General features: G+C 42.6%; 1 protein-coding gene and 2 long non-coding RNA genes across 5 annotated transcripts in view; 1 reads left to right on the forward strand and 2 right to left on the reverse strand.

The window, feature by feature from the left end:
* LOC120306827 overlaps positions 1-7,807 on the reverse strand; it is a 92,222-nt gene extending 84,415 nt beyond the window's left edge. Inside the window, exon 1 of the long non-coding RNA XR_005556399.1 lies at positions 7,676-7,807. This is a non-coding gene — a long non-coding RNA (uncharacterized LOC120306827). The remainder of the gene's footprint in view (positions 1-7,675) is intronic.
* The window catches only part of RASGEF1A (RasGEF domain family member 1A), a 188,223-nt gene that overhangs the window by 120,803 nt on the left and 45,812 nt on the right, over positions 1-21,608 (forward strand). Inside the window, exon 1 of one of the 3 annotated variants that reach the window (XM_039340745.1) lies at positions 7,757-7,870. The exons of 1 other annotated variant lie outside the window; for it this stretch is intronic. Coding sequence is in view for 1 of the 2 variants with exons in the window: in XM_039340744.1 (XP_039196678.1) it covers positions 12,586-12,612 (27 nt within the window). In the remaining variant the exon portion in view is untranslated. Of the gene's footprint in view, positions 1-7,756; positions 7,871-12,003; positions 12,613-21,608 lie in introns of those variants that run through there. One more of the 3 variants, XM_039340744.1, reaches the window with a different exon arrangement.
* On the reverse strand, positions 11,900-13,782 carry LOC120306826. The gene is made up of 3 exons (XR_005556398.1): positions 12,829-13,782; positions 12,654-12,721; positions 11,900-11,938 (listed from the first exon to the last, which is right to left on the reverse strand). It is a non-coding gene; the product is annotated as an uncharacterized LOC120306826 (long non-coding RNA).

A 21,608-nucleotide genomic window follows, 5' to 3' on the forward strand; every position in this document is an offset into this window, starting at 1 on the left:
CTCTTTCAAACCAACCCTTTCCCTGCAATTTCAATTTTGCTTCTGTGAACGTTGTTGGAGGTTGAAGAATTTGGAACTAAATGAGGGAAGCCAGTTTGGAGATTAAGATATAATGAGTTGTTCTCAGGCTGCATATATTTTACTTAGCAAGCGGCATCTCTCTGTTTATTAGGAATTCATTTGAGGCAGACACAGGAACATTTTTTTTTTAAAATCTCAGCTTTAGCAGTTTTAGCACTTTGGCTGTTAAAGCATTCTGTGCATGTGGTCAGAGAGTTTTATGAGGGCAGGAATCTAACCAAAGCAGTTATTATAAATATAACAGAAGTTTGTATAACGGAATAGAATTTATCCACCAAAAATACATCAGAGGGGTAGGCAAAGCCTAGCATCTAATTAACGATATCCTGCCAGAAAGATAGTCCAAGAACACACTCTGTGCATCTACCACTAGGAAAAAAGGACCCCAGATCTGCAACCTCCAAAACAAAGTGCTAACAAGGAATAGCTAAGGAGAGATGACAAAGTAAACCTTTAACTTTCTATTTACACCCTACGGCTCTCTTGTGATCTGTAAATAAGCAGGTGCTGAAGGTGCAGGGCCCATGGACCCACACCTTCAACAAAACACTGCTAATCAAATTATGAGCAATTGTGATTTTTTTTGTTGAGGAATGTCAAGGAATGGAATGGAATAGAAGAGGAGAGAAAGAAGAGAAAAGAGAAAATGGAATGGAGTGGAATGGAATGGAATGGAATGGAATGGGAGGGAAGGAAGAGAAGAGAAGAGAAGAGAAGAGAAGAGAAGAGAAGAGAAGAGAAGAGAAGAGAAAAAGAAGAGAAAAGAGAAAATGGAATGGGAGGGAAGAGACGAGAAGAGAAGAGAGAAGAGAAGAGAAGAGAGGAGAGGAGAGGAGAAGAGAGGAGAGGAGAGGAGAAAAAGAAGAGAAAAGAGAAAATGGAATGGGAGAGAAGAGAAGAGAAGAGAAGAGAAGAGAAGAGAAGAGAAGAGAAGAGAAGAGAAGAGAAGAGAAGAGAAGAGAAGAGAAGAGAAGAGAAGAGAAGAGAATTCTTTATTGGCCAAGTGTAAATGGACAGATAAGGAATTTGTCTCTGGTGCACAAGCTCTCATTGTACTGTACATACAAGCAACAAAGTGATAAATCATAAACCATAAGATACAGTCCTAAGTCATAAGATACAACCAGCAAGTGATAATCATAAGGTAAAATAGGGGTAGGTAATAGGAAAGGTGAGAAGGACAATAATACTACAGCCATACAACATGGGGAAATATATTTAGATATGAGACAATGCTGTGGGAATTAGATGTTTAGCAGAGTGATGGCATGGTGGGGGGGAACTGTTTTTGTATCTGGCTGTTTTGGCACGCAATGCCTATAGTGCTGTCCTGAGGAGAGGAGTTGAAACAGATTTTATGTCCAGGATGCGAGTGGTTTGTAGATATTTTCTGAGCTCTCCTTCTGACCCGTGCAATATACAGGTCCTCAGTAGAAGGCAGACTAGTTGCAATTGTTTGTTTGTTTTTTCTGCAGTTCTAACTATACACTGGAGTCTGTAGCTTTCCTGTACCAAATCAGACAGTTATAGAAGTACTTTTTTTTTTTTTTACGTCTGCTTGAATAATTTGGGAGCTGGGCCGAACAAGGTTTGCATTCCGTTCCCCAAAACTGCTCTGGAAAATGATGCCGCACCTATAGGATTTAAAAACATCTCCACCTAATACTCAGCTACGTGTGAGAGCTTCTTGACTGGCTGTCTGCAAAAAGCAAGACGTTTTCCTGAAGCGGGAGAAAATAGCATATTGAAATTGATTCCCTGGGACAACGTGAGAGAGCGAGTTAACAGAATAACAGAAAAACAGAGTTGGAAGGGACCTTGTGGGGGGGGTCTTCTAATCCAACCCCCTGCTAGTTGGGAAAACTAGACTAAGCCTAGACTCACTTCATAAACATAAGAGGGTTAAGATGTTCTGAGTCCCCTGAATGCCTTTGAGCCTATTCTGGTCTTTCCCATGCAAAATTGCCAGTCTGGGGAGATTCCTGTATTACAGGCAGAGAACAATAAAATAGAGCAGGGGTGTCAAACTCAATTTCATTGAGGGCCACATCAGCATTGCGGTTGCCCTCGGGGGGGGTGTGGCCAGGGTGGGTGCAGCCTATTGGGTGGGCATGGATGGAGTGGGTGTGGCCTACTGGGTGGGCATGGCCAGCTCTACATTGTTTGTGTCAAGGGTGCCTGTGGGGGCCTGGACAGGAGTGGGACAGATCTGAGGGTCTCTGGCAGAAAGGGGTGGGACCGGGGCAAGTGCCAAGGCATGGTCCATTTCTTCATTCCTCACAAAGGGTGACACCTCTCCAGCATGCACCCAGGGAGCGGGGCTGACACAGCAGGGGCTGGTTCCTCGCTGTTTCTAGACGGCCTTGTGGAGCTAAGACTGAATGCGTTTCAGCATAGATGACTGCCACAAAATTGTACATTGGCTCCCGGCCGGCCTGGGCCAGGGCCAAGGCAGCAGGGGCCATTCCCTCACTGTTTCCAGGATGGCTTCGTGGGCCACATGAAACCACTTTGCAGGCCAGATCTGGCCCCCGGGCCTTGTGTTTGACATGTCTGAAATAGATTGAGCTCTACACAGATAAACTAATGAGTCAGAATACCTGGTAGATCATGGGGTGTCCTTGGAAGACCCAATGTGAGAAAGTTCTTATAGATTAGAAACTTTAACTCAGGAGTGTCAAACTGCTAGCCCGCAGGCCGGATGCATCACATGGAAGCCACGCCTACCCCATTGCTGGCAATGGCAAAACTGTCCCGATACATTGCGCGACGTCACGTGACATCGCATGTTTGACATGTCTGCTTTAATTTGATGACTCTGCATTTAGCTGCACAATAATTTATGGATTTTAGCCTGTCTGAGGCTCTGCCGGGTCATATTTGCAAGCATTGGATGCTGAAGCTGGGCTGTAGGTTAGGCGAGACAAACCTGGATGCCAAGAGAGTATCTACTGTGTTGAAATTAACTCAGGTGTTTCTACTTTCTGCTACTGTACCACACCCAAAGAACCAGACTTGAGGTGATATTAGCAAGCAAAATGCATAAAAGCATGCCGATGAAAACATTTCAAGAATGTTCTTTTTATGGACATGTTTCACCGTTACGTAAGAGAGACATTCAACACATAACAACATCCTGAACTGATTGAACTTGGGTTCAACACATTCAAATCTGAAATAAAGCATTATGGTGGATGGCATTAAAAGATGAGGTAACCAACGACATCCCCCGTTTTTAGAATGAGAGTGCAAAAATATTTCAAAAGAGGAAAGCTTGCCTAATGCTAACCACACTCTCTGAAAATAGTTTAGTACAGTGGTTCTCAACCTGTGGGTCGGGACCCCATTTGGGGTCGAATGACCATTTCACGGGGGTCGCCAAACAAGGCTGTCCACCATTTTTCCCCCTTTTCTTTGGCCACGCCCCTGGCACCCAGTGATGTATAAGTGGTTGGGGGTCACCACAACATGGGGAACTGTATTATGGGGTCGCGGCATTAGAAAGGTTGAGAACCACTGGTTTAGTATGACCTAGTTTCGATGCTATTTCTCCATAACATTCTCTTTTCCAGCATGGCCAAGCTACAGAGATGGATAAATCTATCTGTGAGGGTGGATGTTCATTCTACAGCTTGTGGGTTGGTGTCCGAACACTTCGTTACCAGGCTGGGTAACATCTTCAGAGGAGTTTAGACAGTGGTGGAATTCAAATACCTGAACAACCGGTTCTCTTATTTGATGCAGGCCTGGGCCTACAAGGCCTAGAATGGACTTCTGGAAGTGGTATCCATGCACTTCTGGTGGGCTGTTCTAGGCCTGGGAGGACTCTCAGGCCTAGAACAGACTTCTGGAAGTGGCATCCACACACTTCTGGTGGGCCGTTCTAGGCCTCGGAGGCCCAGAACAGACTTCCAGAAGTGGTATCCATGCACTTCTGGTGGGCCGTTCTAGGCCTGGGAGGCCTCCTCCAGGCTTCCGAGGCCTAGACGGGACTTCTGGAAGCCAGCCGGTTCTCCGAATGCAAAAAAATTTAGCTACCAGTTCGACCGAACCGGTGTGAACCGGTTGAATCCCACCACTGACTTTAGGGGATGTCCATGTTCTTCTGTTTATAAGGGCTTCAGGTGTGGGTGTGTCACGTGAGGCTCATGTGATGGGTCAGGTGTGGGCCATTAGTGAGGGTCTTGTGATGGGTCTTGCAATGGGGAGGTTACGTCAGATCAGGGTCATTAGGAGGTGAACTGTTGGTGGGAAGGGAAAGGGGGCTTGCATGGGTGGGTTGAGGCTCAGTGCTGTCTTTGGTGGGCTGTGTGGTTGATTTGGATCCTGAGGGGTTCAAAGGCTGGCTGTGGGTTGATGTGTCTGTGGATGGAAGTGCTTGTGGAGTGTCAGGACTTTGATGAACTCACAAGCGTGGTGGGTGGTACCCTGGCCGATGGTTTTTGGGTTGCTCCAATCGAACTGGTGCTATTTGGTGTCGGTGTGGGTAGAGACTACTAGACAACTAAACTCTACTGAAGGTATTACCTAGCCTATCCTGGTAATGAAACATTCGGAAACCAACCCACAAGCTCGGAGAATGCAACTTCATCCTCATGCTACACCCAAACTGCAGATATTTGCCACTATTGCAAAACTATCTATCTAGCCCATGTCCATGGACACCCAAGAGAAGATAAGAGATGATCCATGTATCATGGTGATCACTTACTTACATCAGAAGTTGTGATGCAAATATTGAGTTGTTCTTGGCATGAGGCTGTCACTAAATGTGTGTCATCCTTTCAGTATTACTGTACTTTGTTACAAGTGTGTTGCTTTCTGTGTTTGTAACGGTATGTGAGAATGACCTTGGGGGATGAGGGAAGAGTCACACAGTCAAGGAAAAGATAAGTTAAGAAGCAGCTTCCTAGCTGTAGAAGGACCGTGGGTGTGGTGAATATACCCTTCCTAATTTTTTGGGCTGTAAAGGTGACGAGGGATGATATGTGCTTTCAGACTGGCAAGACCCTGTTAATGCAACCTTACAACAAAGAAGAATTAGTTCATCTGAATATGCTTCCTGGCTGAATCATCTTCCAAAGCTGACAGTGTTTCTTTGAGGTTTTTAATTATTATTATTCCTACAGTGATTAAAAGATGAAAATGTGTATTTGAATGTTTAACGTATGTCTCAATGAAGCTTCCCTCGAAATATATATATCAATCTATCCATCTAAATGGATGGATGGGAGGATGGATGGATGGATGGAATAAATAGTATTAGATAGATGATAGTACATGGAAGGAAGGAAGGAAGGAAGGAAGGAAGGAAGGAAGGAAGGAAGGAAGGAATAGATATATTAAATAGATCATAGAAGATGGATGGATGGATGGATGGATGGATGGATGGAAGAAAGATAGATAGATAGATAGATAGATAGATAGATAGATAAACAGAGATGGATGGATGGATGGATGGATAGATGGAAGGAAGGAAGGAAGGAAGGAAGGAAGGAAGGAAGGAAGGAAGGAAGGAAGGAAGGAAGGAAGGAAGGAAGGAAGGAAGGAAGGAGCAATAGATAGTATTAGATAGATGATAGAAGATGCTTAAAAAGACAGGTATTTAAATGTATCTCCCAAAATACATCTTGGAATTTCCAGCCCCCAAATTAATTCCTTTTTTGTCTTGCTAAGAACTGCAACATCCGATAAATAGCCATGTTTTTCACCAAGGATTAACCTGAGCATCAGCTCCAGGCAGGCATCACATTCTATAAAAGCCAGAGGTTACAAAACAAGTCTAAAAATTGCCCTATGTATTTAATAAAAGGATGTAAATGGCATATGTCAGAGTTATTTCCTTTGTAATTAAGAAAGCAGCCTAGGTTGGAAGAATGTAAATTGATGCTGTTGTAATTACTTGTTACACTTTTATCGGAATCAGGCATGCAATTTATCCAAGTACCTCTAAGTAAATTGCATGCAGCACACTGTAATTCAACCTCCAATTTATATTTGACTTCCAGCAATTATCTTACTTCATCTTCTCCTACTTTACTGAAAAAAGAAAATCATTATAGAACAGAGAGAAGAATATTGACAAAATGTGGGTACTATTTTTTTTGTTTGTTAGTTAGTTACCATTAGTTGCGTGTGATCTATACTTATATATCACACATTTTATGTATAGGGTTGTATGTGTGTTTGTGTGCAACTAGGTATGCATTTGTGGCAGTAGGATACAGGAAACCTACTTAATGTAAACCTGTGCCACAATTTCTAAGACTGTGGAGATTCTCAATCATATGGGTCAAAGGTGCTTCTCAAAAGACTTTCTTGGTTTTTTTCCTTGAAATAACAGAATAACAGTTGGAAGGGACCTTGGAGGTCTTCTAGTCCAACCCTCTCCTCAAGCAGGAAAACCTATCCCATTTCAGTCAAATGGTTGTCCAATCGCTTCTTAAAAATCTCCAGGGTTGGAGCATCCACAACTTCTGTAGGCAAGTTGTTCCACTGGTTAATTGTCCTCACTGTCAGGAAATTCCTCCTTAGTTCTAGGTTGCTTCTCTCCTTGACTAGTTTCCATCCGTCGCTTCTTTTTCTGCCCTCAGATGCTTTGGAGAATAGCTTGACCCCCTCTTCTTTCTGGCAAAACCCCACAAATTAAAACCCTGCTATCATGTCACTCCTGGTCCCTTCTCTTCATTAAAGTAGATAATTCCAGCAACTGTTCTTCCTATGTCCCCTGATCCTCTTTGTTGCTCTTCTCTGCACTCTTTTCAGAGTATCTTTTTTCATATCATGGTAACCAAAACTGGAAGCAATCATTTCACTTCTTATCCAAGAAGCTTCTTTAGTTCAGTCCTTCTTCAGTTCTGAACTGAAAAAGCTTCCTGCATGAGAAGCAAAATGTTTTCGAGGAAAAAAACCCAGAAAGTGCTTTAGAAAAGCACCTTTGGGATAATTTCTATGCCTGCATATATCAGAAATATTTCCCTGTTTCACTCAGTGGAGCTTACTCATCAGAAAGCACCTACAGAACTGTGTAAATTGCAAACCACAAATAAACGGTCTTGGTTTTGAGAAAACAAGCCCCCAATCTTTTACAACGCAGGAGAACCACTTCGAATTAAATTCAGACTTAATGCTAGACATTAATTAACTTGCTCCTCGCTTTGCATGCTGTTCATGACCAAGAAGCATGTTTACCAAGCACACCAGCCACAAAGCTGCAACAAAGCACAGCTGACATCTCCTGTGCTTAAAAAGTTGCCTGGGGGGGGGGGAAGGAGAACCATACAATGTGTGGTTTTATAACTTGGTGAATGTCATCACAGCCCACTGTGGCTTATTCTACAAAGCACAGGTCGGCGTGAAATGGGAGCCCAGCCGTAACTGCCAAGTACTTTTAGCTGTTGTTGAAACATCATATGATTGGCATTTAACAGCATAAATACTGCACTAAATGGCCCGAGTATTAGTCATAGATTGTCAAACTAAACAGAGCATAGTAGTTTGTAAAAGGAACGCTAAGCAACAGAAGGTGCATTAACTGAAAAGAACAAAAAAAAAAAAATTGGCACGCAACCAAGGCCAAACAAAATTGACTCACCAAGCAAGTTCTTCCTGACTTCCAGCAACACCCTGTTCTTGCTATGTTCTTGACTGCCTCCTTATTTGGACAGTCCAGGTCACAGAGCCCTTTAAGAGAGGCATCAAATTCTTCTCAAAGACGGCTTGTCTTTACCCAACAACAAAAAACAGTTCTTCACCTGGTCACAGTGTTTACATTGCAAGTATCCTCCAGGTGAGTTCCTTCTACAGTATGGATGCAACTCTGTAGTTGGGCTACCGTATTCTCCCAGATTGTTTTTGTTTTGGATTTCCTAGTGGTGTGCTATCCGGTGTTAGGTTTTTGAGATCAGCCAAGACAAGGTAGATTTTACAGCCCGTGTCTTGATGACTTAGCAGGAAATCAAAGCCTCGAGTCAAGGTAATAGAAAACTGGAGCATAATGTCAGTTGAACTAGGCTTAGATGCCTGTTGTTACTACAGGTGTGCTTAAAATGTATTAACTGGCATAGTCAGCCCACAATGTCCTTCTTTTGAGTAAGCCTCGAAGACCTGGCACTTCCCTAAGTCCTAAGATGAGGAGACTTTGGTGGTGGTGGTGGTGGTGGTGGGGATTATAAAATTAATCACTTCACGCAGATCATCTTGTTAGAGGTTTTTTTTTTTTTAAAAAAAGTTGTTTTTATTGTAAGCCATCCAGAGTTGAGAGACTTGAGAAGTTCTATCAATTTAATTTAACAAATCAATAAGTAATTCATCCCAAATAATAAAGTCCCAACCCAATTCTAATTCTTCTCCTTCTCCTTCTCCTCCTCCTCTTTCTCCTCCTCATTCCCCTTCCCTCTCCTTTTTCCTAAGCCATGTAATTTTTTTTTTTTTTTCATTTTATTATAAGACTACTTAGCCTGAATAGCTCGGTTGTGAGCTGGATCAGAAAGGCTCCAATTTAATCTCTAGCCTTTTCCAGGGAGAACAACATCCAGAGCGCTATATTACCAAATCGGTATTACCAATACTAATAGTGGCCTCAGATGATCTTCATCAGTTTCCATTCCAAGGTGTCTCTTGCACCTTGAATGGACAGCTTCACAATAAGGCAGGCGTAGAAAGTAGATATTCTGGCCCACAGTTTTCAAAGCCGCAAGCCAAGGACGTAGATATCGTTGCGATGAAAATGCTCTTTGTTCTCAGTCGCCGTCTCACTTGAAAATCCTGCTTCTTTATCAAGCACAAAGTTAAGAAAAGTCCCTTTTAGATGGAAGTAAAAACCCTGACCTTTACACAGCCAGAGGAAAGCACAACAGGCAGTTGTGTCCTTCTCCAACCAGGAACATTCAAGATGAAAAATTAATCATGTGACCCTTTCCCCCCCTCCTCCGCAAGGTTTCTTTATAACAAGCCGAAAAGTCCTTTAATTTCCAAGTCATAGTTCTTTATCAGATTTACACCAAGGATGCCAAGAATTCAAGCAGTGGACGCCACTAAGAGGCATCCAATTATGCTCAAATATGCACGTTTTTAGAAGCAAACGTCCCTAACACAGTGAATTTCACCAAGGCACAGAAAAACAATTGGCAATTTTGACCTTACTTAAATCAAAAGATTAAGATTAAAATAACCTTTATTGTCATGTTTTACTGTGGGCATACTGGCACACATGAAAAATGAAATTCTGTTGCCTGCTCTCAAAATGTGTACACGTACATCACACACATATAGATGTAATATATGCATATATACGTGTATATCCACAGCCTTGCATATAAATACACATAAATACACATAAATATTAAATACACATAAATATTAATCTTGAATGCATAGCAGAAAGAGGAACGTGGCTAAATTGGGATTCCCAAAATACCAATGGCTCCAAATATCTCTTAGCGGCATTTCACCCCTGTCCTATTTCAAAGCCACAAATTTGTTGTAAATATTTGGGGCAACTTCCAGCACACTAGTCTTTCAGACTCATACTACATTTCCCTGGATGTAAATGCATGGAATGTAGTCCTCCTTTCTAAATAAACACACAGAGCTGGCCCAAAAATGCTTTTTTTTTTTTTTACACGAGGCAACTGGACTTTGTTTTTCTTTGAAGATGTTTCGCTTCTCATCCAAGAAGCTTCTTCAGCTCTGACTGGATGGTGGGGAAGGGAAGGATTTACATTCCTTGCAGACAGCTGCTCATTCGCCTTCTTCTAGAGCAGTGGTTCTCAACCTGTGGGTCAGGACCCCATTTGGGGTCAAACAACCATTTCACGGGGGTCGCCAAACAATGCAGTCCGCCATTTTTCCCCCTTTTCCTTAGCCGTGCTACTCCCTTTTATTCTATTGGCTTTTGAAAGCCAATAGAATAGACTCTCTTGAATAGAGTCTAGTTCTATTGGCTTTCCAAAGCCAATAGGAATTGTCCAGGCTGTCTCTGCCCTGCTGAGCCCCCCAAAAAGTTCCATTCTGCAAACGGTGCTGCACCAGTTGAGTAGTCCTCGACTTACGACCGGTTGAGTAGTCTTCGACTTACGATCGGTTGGGAGTCGCGGCATTAAAAAGGTTGAAAACCAATGTTTTAGAGAGTCCTTGAGGCCATTTGGAGGTTTACCTGTGTCCTCAGGGTCACCTGAGTGGTGCAAATGGGTGTGGAGCCTTCTTGGAACTGCTGAAAGGATTTGTGTTATGGACTGGAGATAGATGATGTTGTATCCCTTCCCCTCTATTCAGTTTTGACACAGATGGCCTCTTTGACCCCTCTTTCAAACCGTTTAATCCTCTCTGTCCAAAATGTGGACTTTGCTGTCTTCAAAAAAGTGGCCTTTGTCTTTTAAATGCAGATGGACTGCTGACTTTTGTCCTGAGGTGTTGTGCCATGCGTTTAGGTCTTCAAAGAAAAACCAGGAAGTAACAGCAGCAAGGCTATTGGTAGGTCAATATTGGAAGAAAGATTCGTTGCCTACTATAGAAGAATGGACACTTAAGGTTTCTAACTTAGCAGAACTGGCTAAATTTTTTCTTATTTAAAGGATCATACACAAGTAAGAAATATTATGGTATGGAGAAGATGGACAGATTATATTCAGGTTAAATATGGAACTAAAAAGTTTCATTTATTTTATGATTAAATTTTAAATAATAATTATTATTAATAGTATTTTATAATGGAAATTATTTAGTTTATTTACTGTTTTTATGGTTCTTTATCATTGTTTTAAAATGGATTTGTTTATAATATTATGATATTGAGGTTTAAAGGGAGTTAAGGGTTAAGTAGGAATTTAGTTATTGTATAATTTCTTAAATTTAATTAGATTTTGTTTAATATGTTTGTAATAACCCTGTACTCGGCTCTGGGAAGTGGGGGGGCTAGGGGGTGGGGGTGGGGAGGGTTTGTGGGTTTAAATTTTTTTTGTTAATTGTCAATAAAACTTTTTCAATTAAAAAAAAAAAACAGAAAGTCCAGTTGCTTTGTAAAAAAAAAAAAAAAAACATGACCTGGATGACTGAGAACCTCCTTAGAAACACAGAGCTGGACTTCACCCCTCTAAAAATTAGTGACATGGGGACTTAAAACAGAATAAATTTAGAGCTTTCAGGGGACCCATTCGTGGGGAAGTTTGAATGAATTTTGTCTTCTCTTAAGAGTGGTGCCTCTTAAGAATATTGTCCCATCACTAACAACCCTGTAAGACATAACAGATAGGATGGGATGGGCGAGGAAGAAGGAGAGGAGATTGGAAAGCTTTTGTTGCTTACATCATCTTTTAGTTTTCCTATGTTTCGGCATGCTCCATAATCCTCATTCCTTAGGGAAGAACTACAGTTTCTAAAATGTTCTCCTTGATTCAAAAGTTCCAACATTGTTGAAGGGGACACTACCAGCTATCCTAGGGATGTAATTGCAGGAATTTGGTATGTCTAATCAGGGGGGAAAGAAGGACAAGGGGAGGCATGATGGCAGGATTCCAATATCTCAGGGGCTGCCCCAAAGAAGAGGGAGTCAAGCTATTCTCCAAAGCACCTGAAGGCAGGACAAGAAGCAACGGGTGGAAACTAATCAAGGAGAGAAGCAACCTGGAACTAAGGAGAAACTTCCTGACAGAGAGAACAATTAACCAGTGGAACAACCTGCCTCCAGAAGTGGTGAATGCTCCAACACTGGAGGTTTTGAAGAAGCGATTGGGCAGCCATCGGTCTGAAATGGTATAGGGCTTCCTGCCTGAGCATGGGTTGGACTAGAAGTCCTCCAAGGTCCCTTCCAACTCTGTTACAGGTAGCCATTTGGTGACTCTTCAAAGTTACAACGGCCCTGGAAAAAAAATCAGATCAGTTTTTGCAGCTAACTTAACAATCTTAACGTTTCACTGAAAAAACAGTCGCAAGGAAAGTCGTAACAAGGGGGGTGGGTCAAAGCTCACTTAGCACATGTTTCACTTAGCAACATCCATGCTGGGCTCAGCTGTGGTTGTAAGTTTGGGGACCGCCTGTATGTTCTTGTTACGTAACTTCCAGGCAGCAACTGGGTCCTTATATCCTTATCACCCTCTCCTGGCCTTTCGAGCTAGCAAAAACTCAAGGAAAAATCCAGGAGCCAGAGTGCCGCATATCCCCAACCCATTTCTTTCCAAAAAGGAGAGCTGAGAAGAGGCCTTTTCTTTAAAAACAAAGATAATAATAATCCAAGGCTGGCACAAAAGACAGACGGGGTCAACCAGCGCTCCTTTTGAATCCGACAAGCCTCCACTCAGCTAACAGTGTGCTGTGTCAGCTGCTGACGTCAGAGCCAGTCTGGAAATGGGATGCTTTGCAAGCTTTGTTATTTTAGATCTGAGCTGGCGGGAAGAGTTGCTGGACGGGAAGAGAGAGAGAGAGCTAGCTGCTCTCTCATTCCTTCTCTTCTTAGGCTGAGACTACGATGCTGGGCTAACCAGGGGGGTGATACGTGCCAGAAAACCTATGTACATACTCCAGAAAGCCATGAGGGTAAGGACAGATTTTTTGGTTTTTCTCCTTCCAAATCCTACCTTTCTTGCTTTTCTTCTTTCCTTTTTCCGCTCCCTTTCCAAGGGGCTAGCCGGTTATTTTTGAAACTCTGTTAAAAGAAATGTTGAATGAAAGAGAAACTTGATAGATTGAGCCTACTCTAGGCAAGTGGTTAAAAAGTCATGCATGGGAAGACTGTTAGCTATTCTGGCTTACCGTGAGAGAAACTCAATTTTTAAGGAGAGATTGGAGTTATTCTTTCTTTGGTCGGATTCCGTCCAGCAAATGTTTCGTTCTTGCTTCAAACTGACCTTTCTGGTTTGGCTTCGTCATTTGGCCGCCGGTTGGGTAAATAAACATAATAACAGGAGCCTTTGCAGTCCTTTGGAGGCAGCAAAAAAAAAAAAAAAAATGAAAAGAAAAGAAACACAAACGCATACGCCTTTGAAGGGTTTTATTTAGAAACAAGAGAGCTGAATTTTTGCATCTCTCTTGACAGCAAGCTAGACATAACAAGTGCAGGGACTTTTAGCTTCCATATGGGAAGGTGTGCAAACATTTTTTGGGGGGGTTGAAACCTTCTTAGCGTGCCAGAGTTCTCGCTAGCTTGTAACTGGAGGCTGTGCTTGTGTGCATTTTGCTCCGCTTCCTGGAAGAAAACAAAACCAAAAAAAAAAAAAAAAAGCTTGGGTACAACTGCAGACGGATGTTGTTCACTTGGGCACTTTTCCAACGTTCGCTTAGTTGGTTGAGGGTTCGCCCAGCGTATTTGCCCCCAAACTGTAGTGAATTGGCCAATTAAAAGGAGCCAGACAGCCCACTGTTTGCAACGTTTCTCTCTTAAGGCTGCCTCTCCCAGATGTGGGGAACAAGTGCAAGCTTCTTGGGGCAAGGAGGTCTTTGTTCATTAACCCAGATGTAGAAAAAAAAGGAAAGATGTAGCTCAGTTTTCTGATAACCTTTGAAGCCACTGACTCCGTGCCTGTAGCTCAAAGAGAATTCAAAAGCTGCCGATGAATGGAGGATGAACATCTCAAAGCAATTGCTGTATTCGAATAAATAGAATAACAGAGTTGGAAGGGACCTTGGAGGTCATCTAGTCCAACCCCCATCTCAAGCAGGAAAACCTATACCATTTCAGACAAGTGGCTGTCCAGTCTCTTCTTAAAAACTTCCAGTGTTGGAGCATTCACCGCTTCTGGAGGCAGGTTGTTCCACTGGTTAATTGTTCTCGCTGTCAGGAAGTTTCTCCTTAGTTCTAGGTTGCTTCTCTCCTTGATTAGTTCCCATCCATTGCTTCATGTCCTGCCTCCAGGTGCTTTGGAGAAGAGCTTGACTCCTTTTCTTTGGGGCAGCCCCTGAGATATTGGAACACTGCATTGCCAGAGCCATCTAATCAGAAATTGTCCCTGTGGTTTGCCTTACACTGACAATGGAGAGGTTGCTAATCAGCTAGACTCCTGCCTACAAGAATATGCTTCAAACAAACCACAGATGGCTGTTTCCTAGGCACATGGGCAGGGGTTGAGACATTGGCTGGTAAACCACACTTAGGGCTTGTCACACGTGCTGAGCAACGTGTGCCAGTTTTATCTCAGGGGACCTTGTCAAAGAAAGACTTGGATGGTTCCCAGAGATTAAACAACGGATGGCAGTTAAAACCAGGTGGTGTTTTTTCTCTCTCTCTCTTTCTTTCCTTTGAGATCCTCTGTGGAAGAGAGAGACAACTAAAGTTGAACCCGTGTAGGAAGCGAACTAAATCGACCTCCTTCAAGGTTGCTGATCGGAATCTTCCATTTATTAAATTTTTTTATACTCCCTGATCTCACTGATACAACAACTTGGCTTACAACGTAATTTAAAAAAAAGTACAAAAAAAAGATAATTACAAAGCAATTAAAATTCAGAGGATTAAGTCGAAAGCTCAACATCACAAGGTTTAGTCGTTTCTTCTTCACACATAATATGGAGAGCATTAAGAAGGGCAAAGATCCTGAGATGTTTGCAGATGTTTGATAGAAGGTAGTTTCAGGAATATTTGGGTTTCTATTGTATTTGCAGAAAACAACAAGAATTAAGATAAAATGCATCCATGGCGGGATCTGAGTTGTGCAAGTGTTTTTATAATTAGAGTGTAGAGGTTTGTGTAGCTACAAGCGGCAGTGTGGGAGTTTGCCCTTTTCTGCCCTTGCATTTGTTATTTACATGTTAGAATAGAATAGAGCTAGAAGGGACCTTGGAGGTCTTCTAGTCCAGTGCCCTGCTCAAGCAGGAGACTCTACCCTTTCAGACAAATGACTGTCCAGTCTCTTCTTAAAAACCTCCAGTGATGGAGCATCCACAACCTCTGGAGGCAAACTGTTCCACTGGTTAATTGTTTTCAACTGGTTAACTGAGTTACCCAAATGAGCTAATCAACATGTTGGCAAAAGCAGATTCTTGCTTTCCTTCAGGAGCTCATGGCTCCTTCAATGTTATCCACAACCACAGCCCTGTAAAGTAGGCTGGGCTGAGAAAGAGCACCTGCTTCAGAGCAGTGACTGAAGTTGGGTTTTGGTCTAAACCAATGGTTCTCAACCTGTGGGTCGGGACCCCATTTGGGGTCGAACAACCATTTCACGGGGGTCGCCAAACAAGGCTGTCTGCCATTTTTTTCCCCTTTTCTTTGGCCACGCCCCTGGCACCTGGTGATATATAAGTGGTTGGGGGTCACCACAACATGGGGAACTGTATTATGGGGTCGCGGCATTAGAAAGGTTGAGAACCAAACCCAATATCCTTCCACCACTCTGTCTCTCAATTCTTAGCTGATCTCCTCATTCAAGTCTTCTTGCATGAGTGGGATTTTTTGATAAACAACTGAGGGAACCAGATGTGTCTGGTCTAATGAAGTGAAAGAGTAGGGATGACTTGATGGTAGTCTTCCAATACTTGAAGGACTATCACAAAAAAAGAGGGGGGGAGAACCTCTTCTCCAAAGCTTGTGAAGACAGGAAAAGGGTTATCAAAGGGAGAGCCAACCTAGAATTAAGGAGAAATTTCCTGATGCTGAGAACAATCCATCAGTGAAAGGGCTTGCCTCCAGAAATTGTGGATGCTCCAACACTGGAGATCTTTAAGAAGAGACTGGACAACCATTTGTCTGAAATGGTATAGGGTTTCTTGCCTGAGCAAGGGGTTGGACTAGATGACCTCCAAGGTCCCTTCCAACTTTATCATTATTATTGTTGTTGTTGTTGTTGTTGTTGTTGTTATTCCTTGGAACCAAGGGAATCCCAGATCTTTAACATGGACTGGAATTTTATTTTTAAAAAAAACCTAGTAGTAGATCAATTTTCCTGTATAGCTGTATAAAGTCATGTGACAGTGAAATGGGCAGTATATCAATTTAATAAATATGTAACCCCCCCCCCAAAAAAAAATGGCATGGATACATCCATGAAGTTACAGCAGTGGCCAAAATTGTGGAAACCTTTTGGGAAAAGTGTATTTTTGAGGTTGGATGGCTAATAATAACACCACATTTTGGAGGGGAGTAGTACCATCAAATTATATATCAGTGGAAAAATAATTTAATCAAGAATGTAATGCAACAAAGTTTGTTCAATTATCTGTACTGTATTCTGCGAAAAGTTATAGCCAAATAGCCAGAAAAAGGGAGCACAGCTTGCTTAGGTCGATATCAAGTAGTTTTCTTTCATCTGATTGTAGCCAATGAGCATGAATGTTTGGAGAGCCAATCAGGTGTCATCTTGCTTTGGCAATGAGCCAATCAGATCACAGTAGGATCCAGTTATCAATGTCATGTATTGAAGCAGAGAGGAGGACATTGGTCAGTGTGTTATGCGATGGCTATCAAGTTGGTTGGGTTTTTTTGTGTTCTTTCATTGAGTGAGCTTGTAAAACATAACAAAATCAAAGTCATGGTGCAAAGAGTTGACCGGTTGCCCAGAAAGCGATGTAAAACAGTATTATTAAGTGAACAAGGCTACAGTGATAAAGAAATTGGAAGAAAAATGGGTGGAAACTTAACCAAAGGTGGCATTTCTACTGTACACTTTTCCCAAAAGATTTCCACCATTTTGGCCACTACTGTATGCAAATTCCTGGGCTGTTTAAGGCATATCTTTACCAGTGCCTGCTGGAGGAGATCCATCTTGCCTTCTGTTTTCAACAATAGCCAGCTAGGTAATTTTGTGTCTGGGACATTTAATGGCTATGAATGGAAGAGCCCTTACTGGGTGACCTGTCTGACATCAGCCTCTTCTATAGAAAAGCTGCTTCCCTGAGCTGTCAGAGCTAAGAGCCTCTTACAGACTCATCTTTGTCAGAGAACGATGCAACTCCGCAGACAGTCAAAACTTTGCAGCAGTCAAACAAGAGGAAAACGTCAGCAAGCTCAGAGCAAAATGAAGGGTTGTAGGACTAAAACATATGAAGGACGGCTGCGGGACTTGGGTTTGGCTAGTTTAAAGAAAAGAAGAAACGGGGGTGACATGATAGCAGTATTCCAGTATTTGAGGGGCTGCCACAAAGAGGAGGGGGTCACGTTACTCTCCAAAGCACCAGAGGGCAGGATGAGAAACAATGGTTGGAAACTGACCAAAGAGAGAAGCAACCTGGAATTTTAAGGAGAAACTTCCTAACAGTGAGGACAATTAACCAGTGGAACAACCTGCCTCCAGAAGCAGTGAATGCTCCAACACTGGAAGTCTTTAAGAAGAGATTAGAAGGCCATTTCTCTGAAATGGTATAGGTTCTCCTGATTCAGCTGGACTAGAAGACCTCCAAGGTCCCTTCCAGCTCTATTCTATTTCAGCAGAGTCAATATATCGAGGGAGGGAGGATCAAAATACACCCCTGGTCAACAACAGCCCATTCCAAGGACCCAGGATGTCAAGAATCAATTGGAAAATGGAATGGAGAAATGTATATGAGGGTACAACATAGAATCATAGGGCTGGAATGGACCTTGGAGGTCTTCTGGTCCAACCCCCTGCTCAAGGTAGGAGATCTTACACCATCCCATACACCAGCGGTTCTCAACCTTTGGGTCGCGACCCCATTTGGGGTTGAACGACCATTTTACGGTGGTCGCCAAACAACGCGATCCACCATTTTTTCCCCTCAGGGGGCGCCGCCGCGCATGCACGGCGCATCCTTATGACTGGGGTCGTTGTATAAAAAGGTTGAAAACCACTGCCCTACATCATCCCAGTCAAATGGCTGTCCAGTCTCTTCTTGAAAACCTTCAGGGATGGAGCACCCACAACTCCAGGAAGGAAGCTATTCCATTGGTTATTTGTTCTTACTGTCAGGAAATTTCTCCTTAGTTCTAGGATGGATGACTCTTTCATGATTTTCCATCCATTACCTCTTGTCCTGCTCTCAGGTGCTTTGGAGAAGAAGTCAGTCACCTCTTCCTCTGTGACAGTCCCCGTCATGTACTGGGAGACTGCTCTCGTACTGTTGAAGACGGATGACACTTTTGTGAAACTGCGTGGCAAGATCAGGAATGACAGAAGGGCTCCTTCATAGGAGTACGGGAAGGTGGACAATGTAGAAATTGACCTTCTAGACCAGACAGGTTCTGCATTGTCCACCTTCACAAAGTCCTATGAAGAAGGGTCCTTGGTGTTCTCTGAGCTTGGTTGTTTTGTTGAAGACATTTCATTACCTAAACTAGGTACCATCATCATGTTAATACTGATGATGTTACCTAGTTGGGTAATGAAACATCTGCAAGAAAACAAGAAAGCTCAGAGAGCACCAAGGACCTCACAATCCTCCTCCTCCTTTCTGGAAACCCCATTCTCTTCTAGAACTGATGATGTTACCTAGTTGGGTGAAGAAACATCTGCAAGAAAACAAGCAAGCTCAGAGAGCACCAAAGACCTCACAGTCCTCCTCCTCCTCCTCCTCCTCCTCCTCCTCCTCCTCCTCCTCCTCCTCCTCCTCCTTCTTCTTCTTCTTCTTCTTCTTCTTCTTCTTCTTCTTCTTCTTCTTCTTCGTTCTTCTTCTTCTTCTTCTTCTTCTTCTTCTTCTTCTTCTTCTTCTTCTTCTCCTCCTCCTTCTCCTTCTCCTTCTTTCTGGAAACCTTATTCTCTTCTAGAACTCATGATGTTACCTAGTTGGGTAATGAAACATCTGCAAGAAAACAAGCAAGCTCAGAGAGCACCAAAGACCCCTCATTTCAACCCTGAACTACAAATAGTTTATTAGTCCTACGAGGAAGCCTCCTTCCATCAATCCTGATCTTGCCACACAGCTTCACATGCGCGTCATCCCTCCCAGAACAGAGGTGGGAGAAGAATAAGGTTTTCCCCCATTCCGAAAATGTATAACATGGGCGTGCATCCAGATTAACCATCTGCATACCTTTAGAGCAGCCCATCAGAAATCTCATCCCTATACCTGGAATGGGCAGAACAAGCAAAATGAAGACCTCTTCTAGCTGAGTCCAGTTTGTCAAACCATCCTGTGTTCCCCAAACAGTGCCTTGTGACTAAATTTATGAAACGGCCCTGAACATTACCACAGAAGCACTTTGGCATACAAACACCCTGTTTCATTCCTCAATTAGATTTCATTTAGCTGTTGTACATTCTGTCTTCAAATTCCAGTTCTCGTGACTCACTCCTAAACATTTTGAATGGCAAACTTTGGACTGAACTGCGGGAAGAATGTTCCTGTTTACTATTAGGAACATTTCTTCTCCTAATTTGTAAATAGCCATGCAGAATTTGTTGGACCGAAATGTACAAGATCTATTTTTAACTGTTTTGAGCAGAACAGTGGAAAAAAAAAACTGTTTAACCATTTCTTTCCCTTTTTTTGTTTAAATGTCGTTTCTTAACATCAACGCCGAGGGTTGAGTGAACAGAGATAAATTCTCAAATTGTTAGATAAATATTAAGGGCGATTTTGGAAGAAGCTACCTTAAAAGGGAAGAGAGCTTGGAATTACTGCTTTACACAGCAAAGTATCACCAGCACATATTGTATTTCTGTACTCGTGCCACATACTACCCTGTAGTATTTCTGCCTTGAGTTTGGCATTTTTGTTTTCTCCTTCTCCATAAGTGAATACAGACTGTGAAAAAAGAAAGAAAAAAAATAAAAACAAAGAAAAGAAAGAAAGAAGGAAGGAAGGAAGGAAGGAAGGAAGGAAGGAAGGAAGGAAGGAAGGAAGGAAGGAAGGAAGGAAGGAAGGAAGGAAGGAAGGAAGACAGGGAGATGACTATTCTAGTCTTGCAAAAAACAACAGAAGGAAAGAAAGAAAGAAAGAAAGAAAGAAAGAAAGAAAGAAAGAAGGAAGACAGGTAGAAAAGAAGGAAGGAAGGGAGGAAAGATAAAGAGAAAGAAATAAAAAGGAAGGAAGGAAGGAGGGAGGGAGGGAGGGAAAGAAAGGAAGGAAGGAAGGAAGGAAGGAAGGAAGGAAGGATGACTATTCTAGTCTTGCAAAAAACAAAAGTTGAAAGAAAGAAAGAAAGAAAGAAAGAAAGAAAGAAGACAGGTAGAAAAGAAGGAAGGAAGAAGAAGGAAAGAGAAAGAAATAAAAAAGAAAGGAAGGAAGGAGGGAGGGAGGGAGGGAAAGGAAGGAAGGAAGGAAGGAAGGAAAGAAGGAAGGAGGGAAAGAAAGAAAGAAAAACAGCCCTTTCACTTCTTCTACATCATTTAAACTTTGACATCCTACCAACCGCCAATAATGCATCTTGAGTTAAGCCCCTTTAGAGAGAAAGCAAGAATTATTTTTGCTTTCGTCGAGTAGATAACTCGGAGTTACCTAACTTAATATTAAAATCTTGTAAGGAGGATCATCCTGTACATTGGCTTTCTGTTGATTTTTCTCTGCTTTGTTTAAATGGGAGCATTGCAAGAAATTATGACCCCATAACGGGGTGTCTGCTACCATCATAGGAGATGTGACATTTTGTATCCCACGGAGCTGAGTTTAACTGCTGGTGATTTATAGGGACATATCATCTTTTTTTAAAAAAAAAACATGATATGGAAATGGTTTGGCACCATTTCCTTCTTGCCTGCTATGCTGACCTCCCAGGTTATCCTTCAGCCTGTATTTCCAAGATAGTCCCCCACTAAAATGGTAGTACTCCCCCAAAAAGTGATGTTATTAGCCATCAAACCTCAAAAGTACACTTTTCCCAAAAGGTTTCCACAATTTTGGCCACTATTGTAAAGACACGGAAATGCACGGGAACTGAAAATCAAAATTTACCTCTTGTAGTTCTAAGATTTTATTTTTCTGGGCTCCAAGATCACCTCAGATGGGGACTGCAGCCAAGAAATTAAAAGACGCTTGCTCCTGGGGAGGAAAGCTATGGCAAATCTAGACAGCATTCTAAAAAGCAGAGACATCACCCTGCCAACAAAAGTGCGTATAGTCCAGGCCATGGTTTTCCCAGTTGCAATGTATGGCTGTGAAAGTTGGACCATAAGAAAGGCTGAGCGCCAAAGAATTGAGGCCTTTGAACTATGGTGCTGGAGAAGACTCCTGCGAGTCCCTTGGACTGCAAGGCATTCAAACCGGCCAGTCCTAGAAGAGATCAACCCCGACTGCTCTTTAGAAGGCCAGATCCTGAAGTTGAAACTCAAGTCCTTTGGCCACCTAATGAGAAGGAAGGACTCACTGGAGAAGGGCCTAATGCTGGGAAAGATGGAGGGCAAGAGAAGAAGGGGACGACAGAGAATGAGGGGGTTGGATGGAGTCACTGAAGCAGTAGGTGTGAACTTAAATGGACTCCAGAAGATGGTAAAGGACAGGAAGGCCTGGAGGAACGTTGTCCATGGGGTCGCAATGGGTCGGACACCACTTCGCAATTAACAACAACAACAGTTCTAAGATTCAACATATTCCGGTTCTGGCAATGATAAATGTCAAAAAAAAAATGATAGAGTAAATGTCAGATGACCCCTCCCCTCCCCTGGGACACTGCAACCATCACAAGTAGGAGTCAGTCGCCAAGGATCTGAATT

This window comes from Crotalus tigris, unplaced genomic scaffold (assembly GCF_016545835.1).
Source record: "Crotalus tigris isolate CLP2741 ecotype Arizona unplaced genomic scaffold, ASM1654583v1 scf7180000017753.6788120, whole genome shotgun sequence".
NCBI classification, from domain to species: Eukaryota; Metazoa; Chordata; class Lepidosauria; order Squamata; family Viperidae; genus Crotalus; species Crotalus tigris.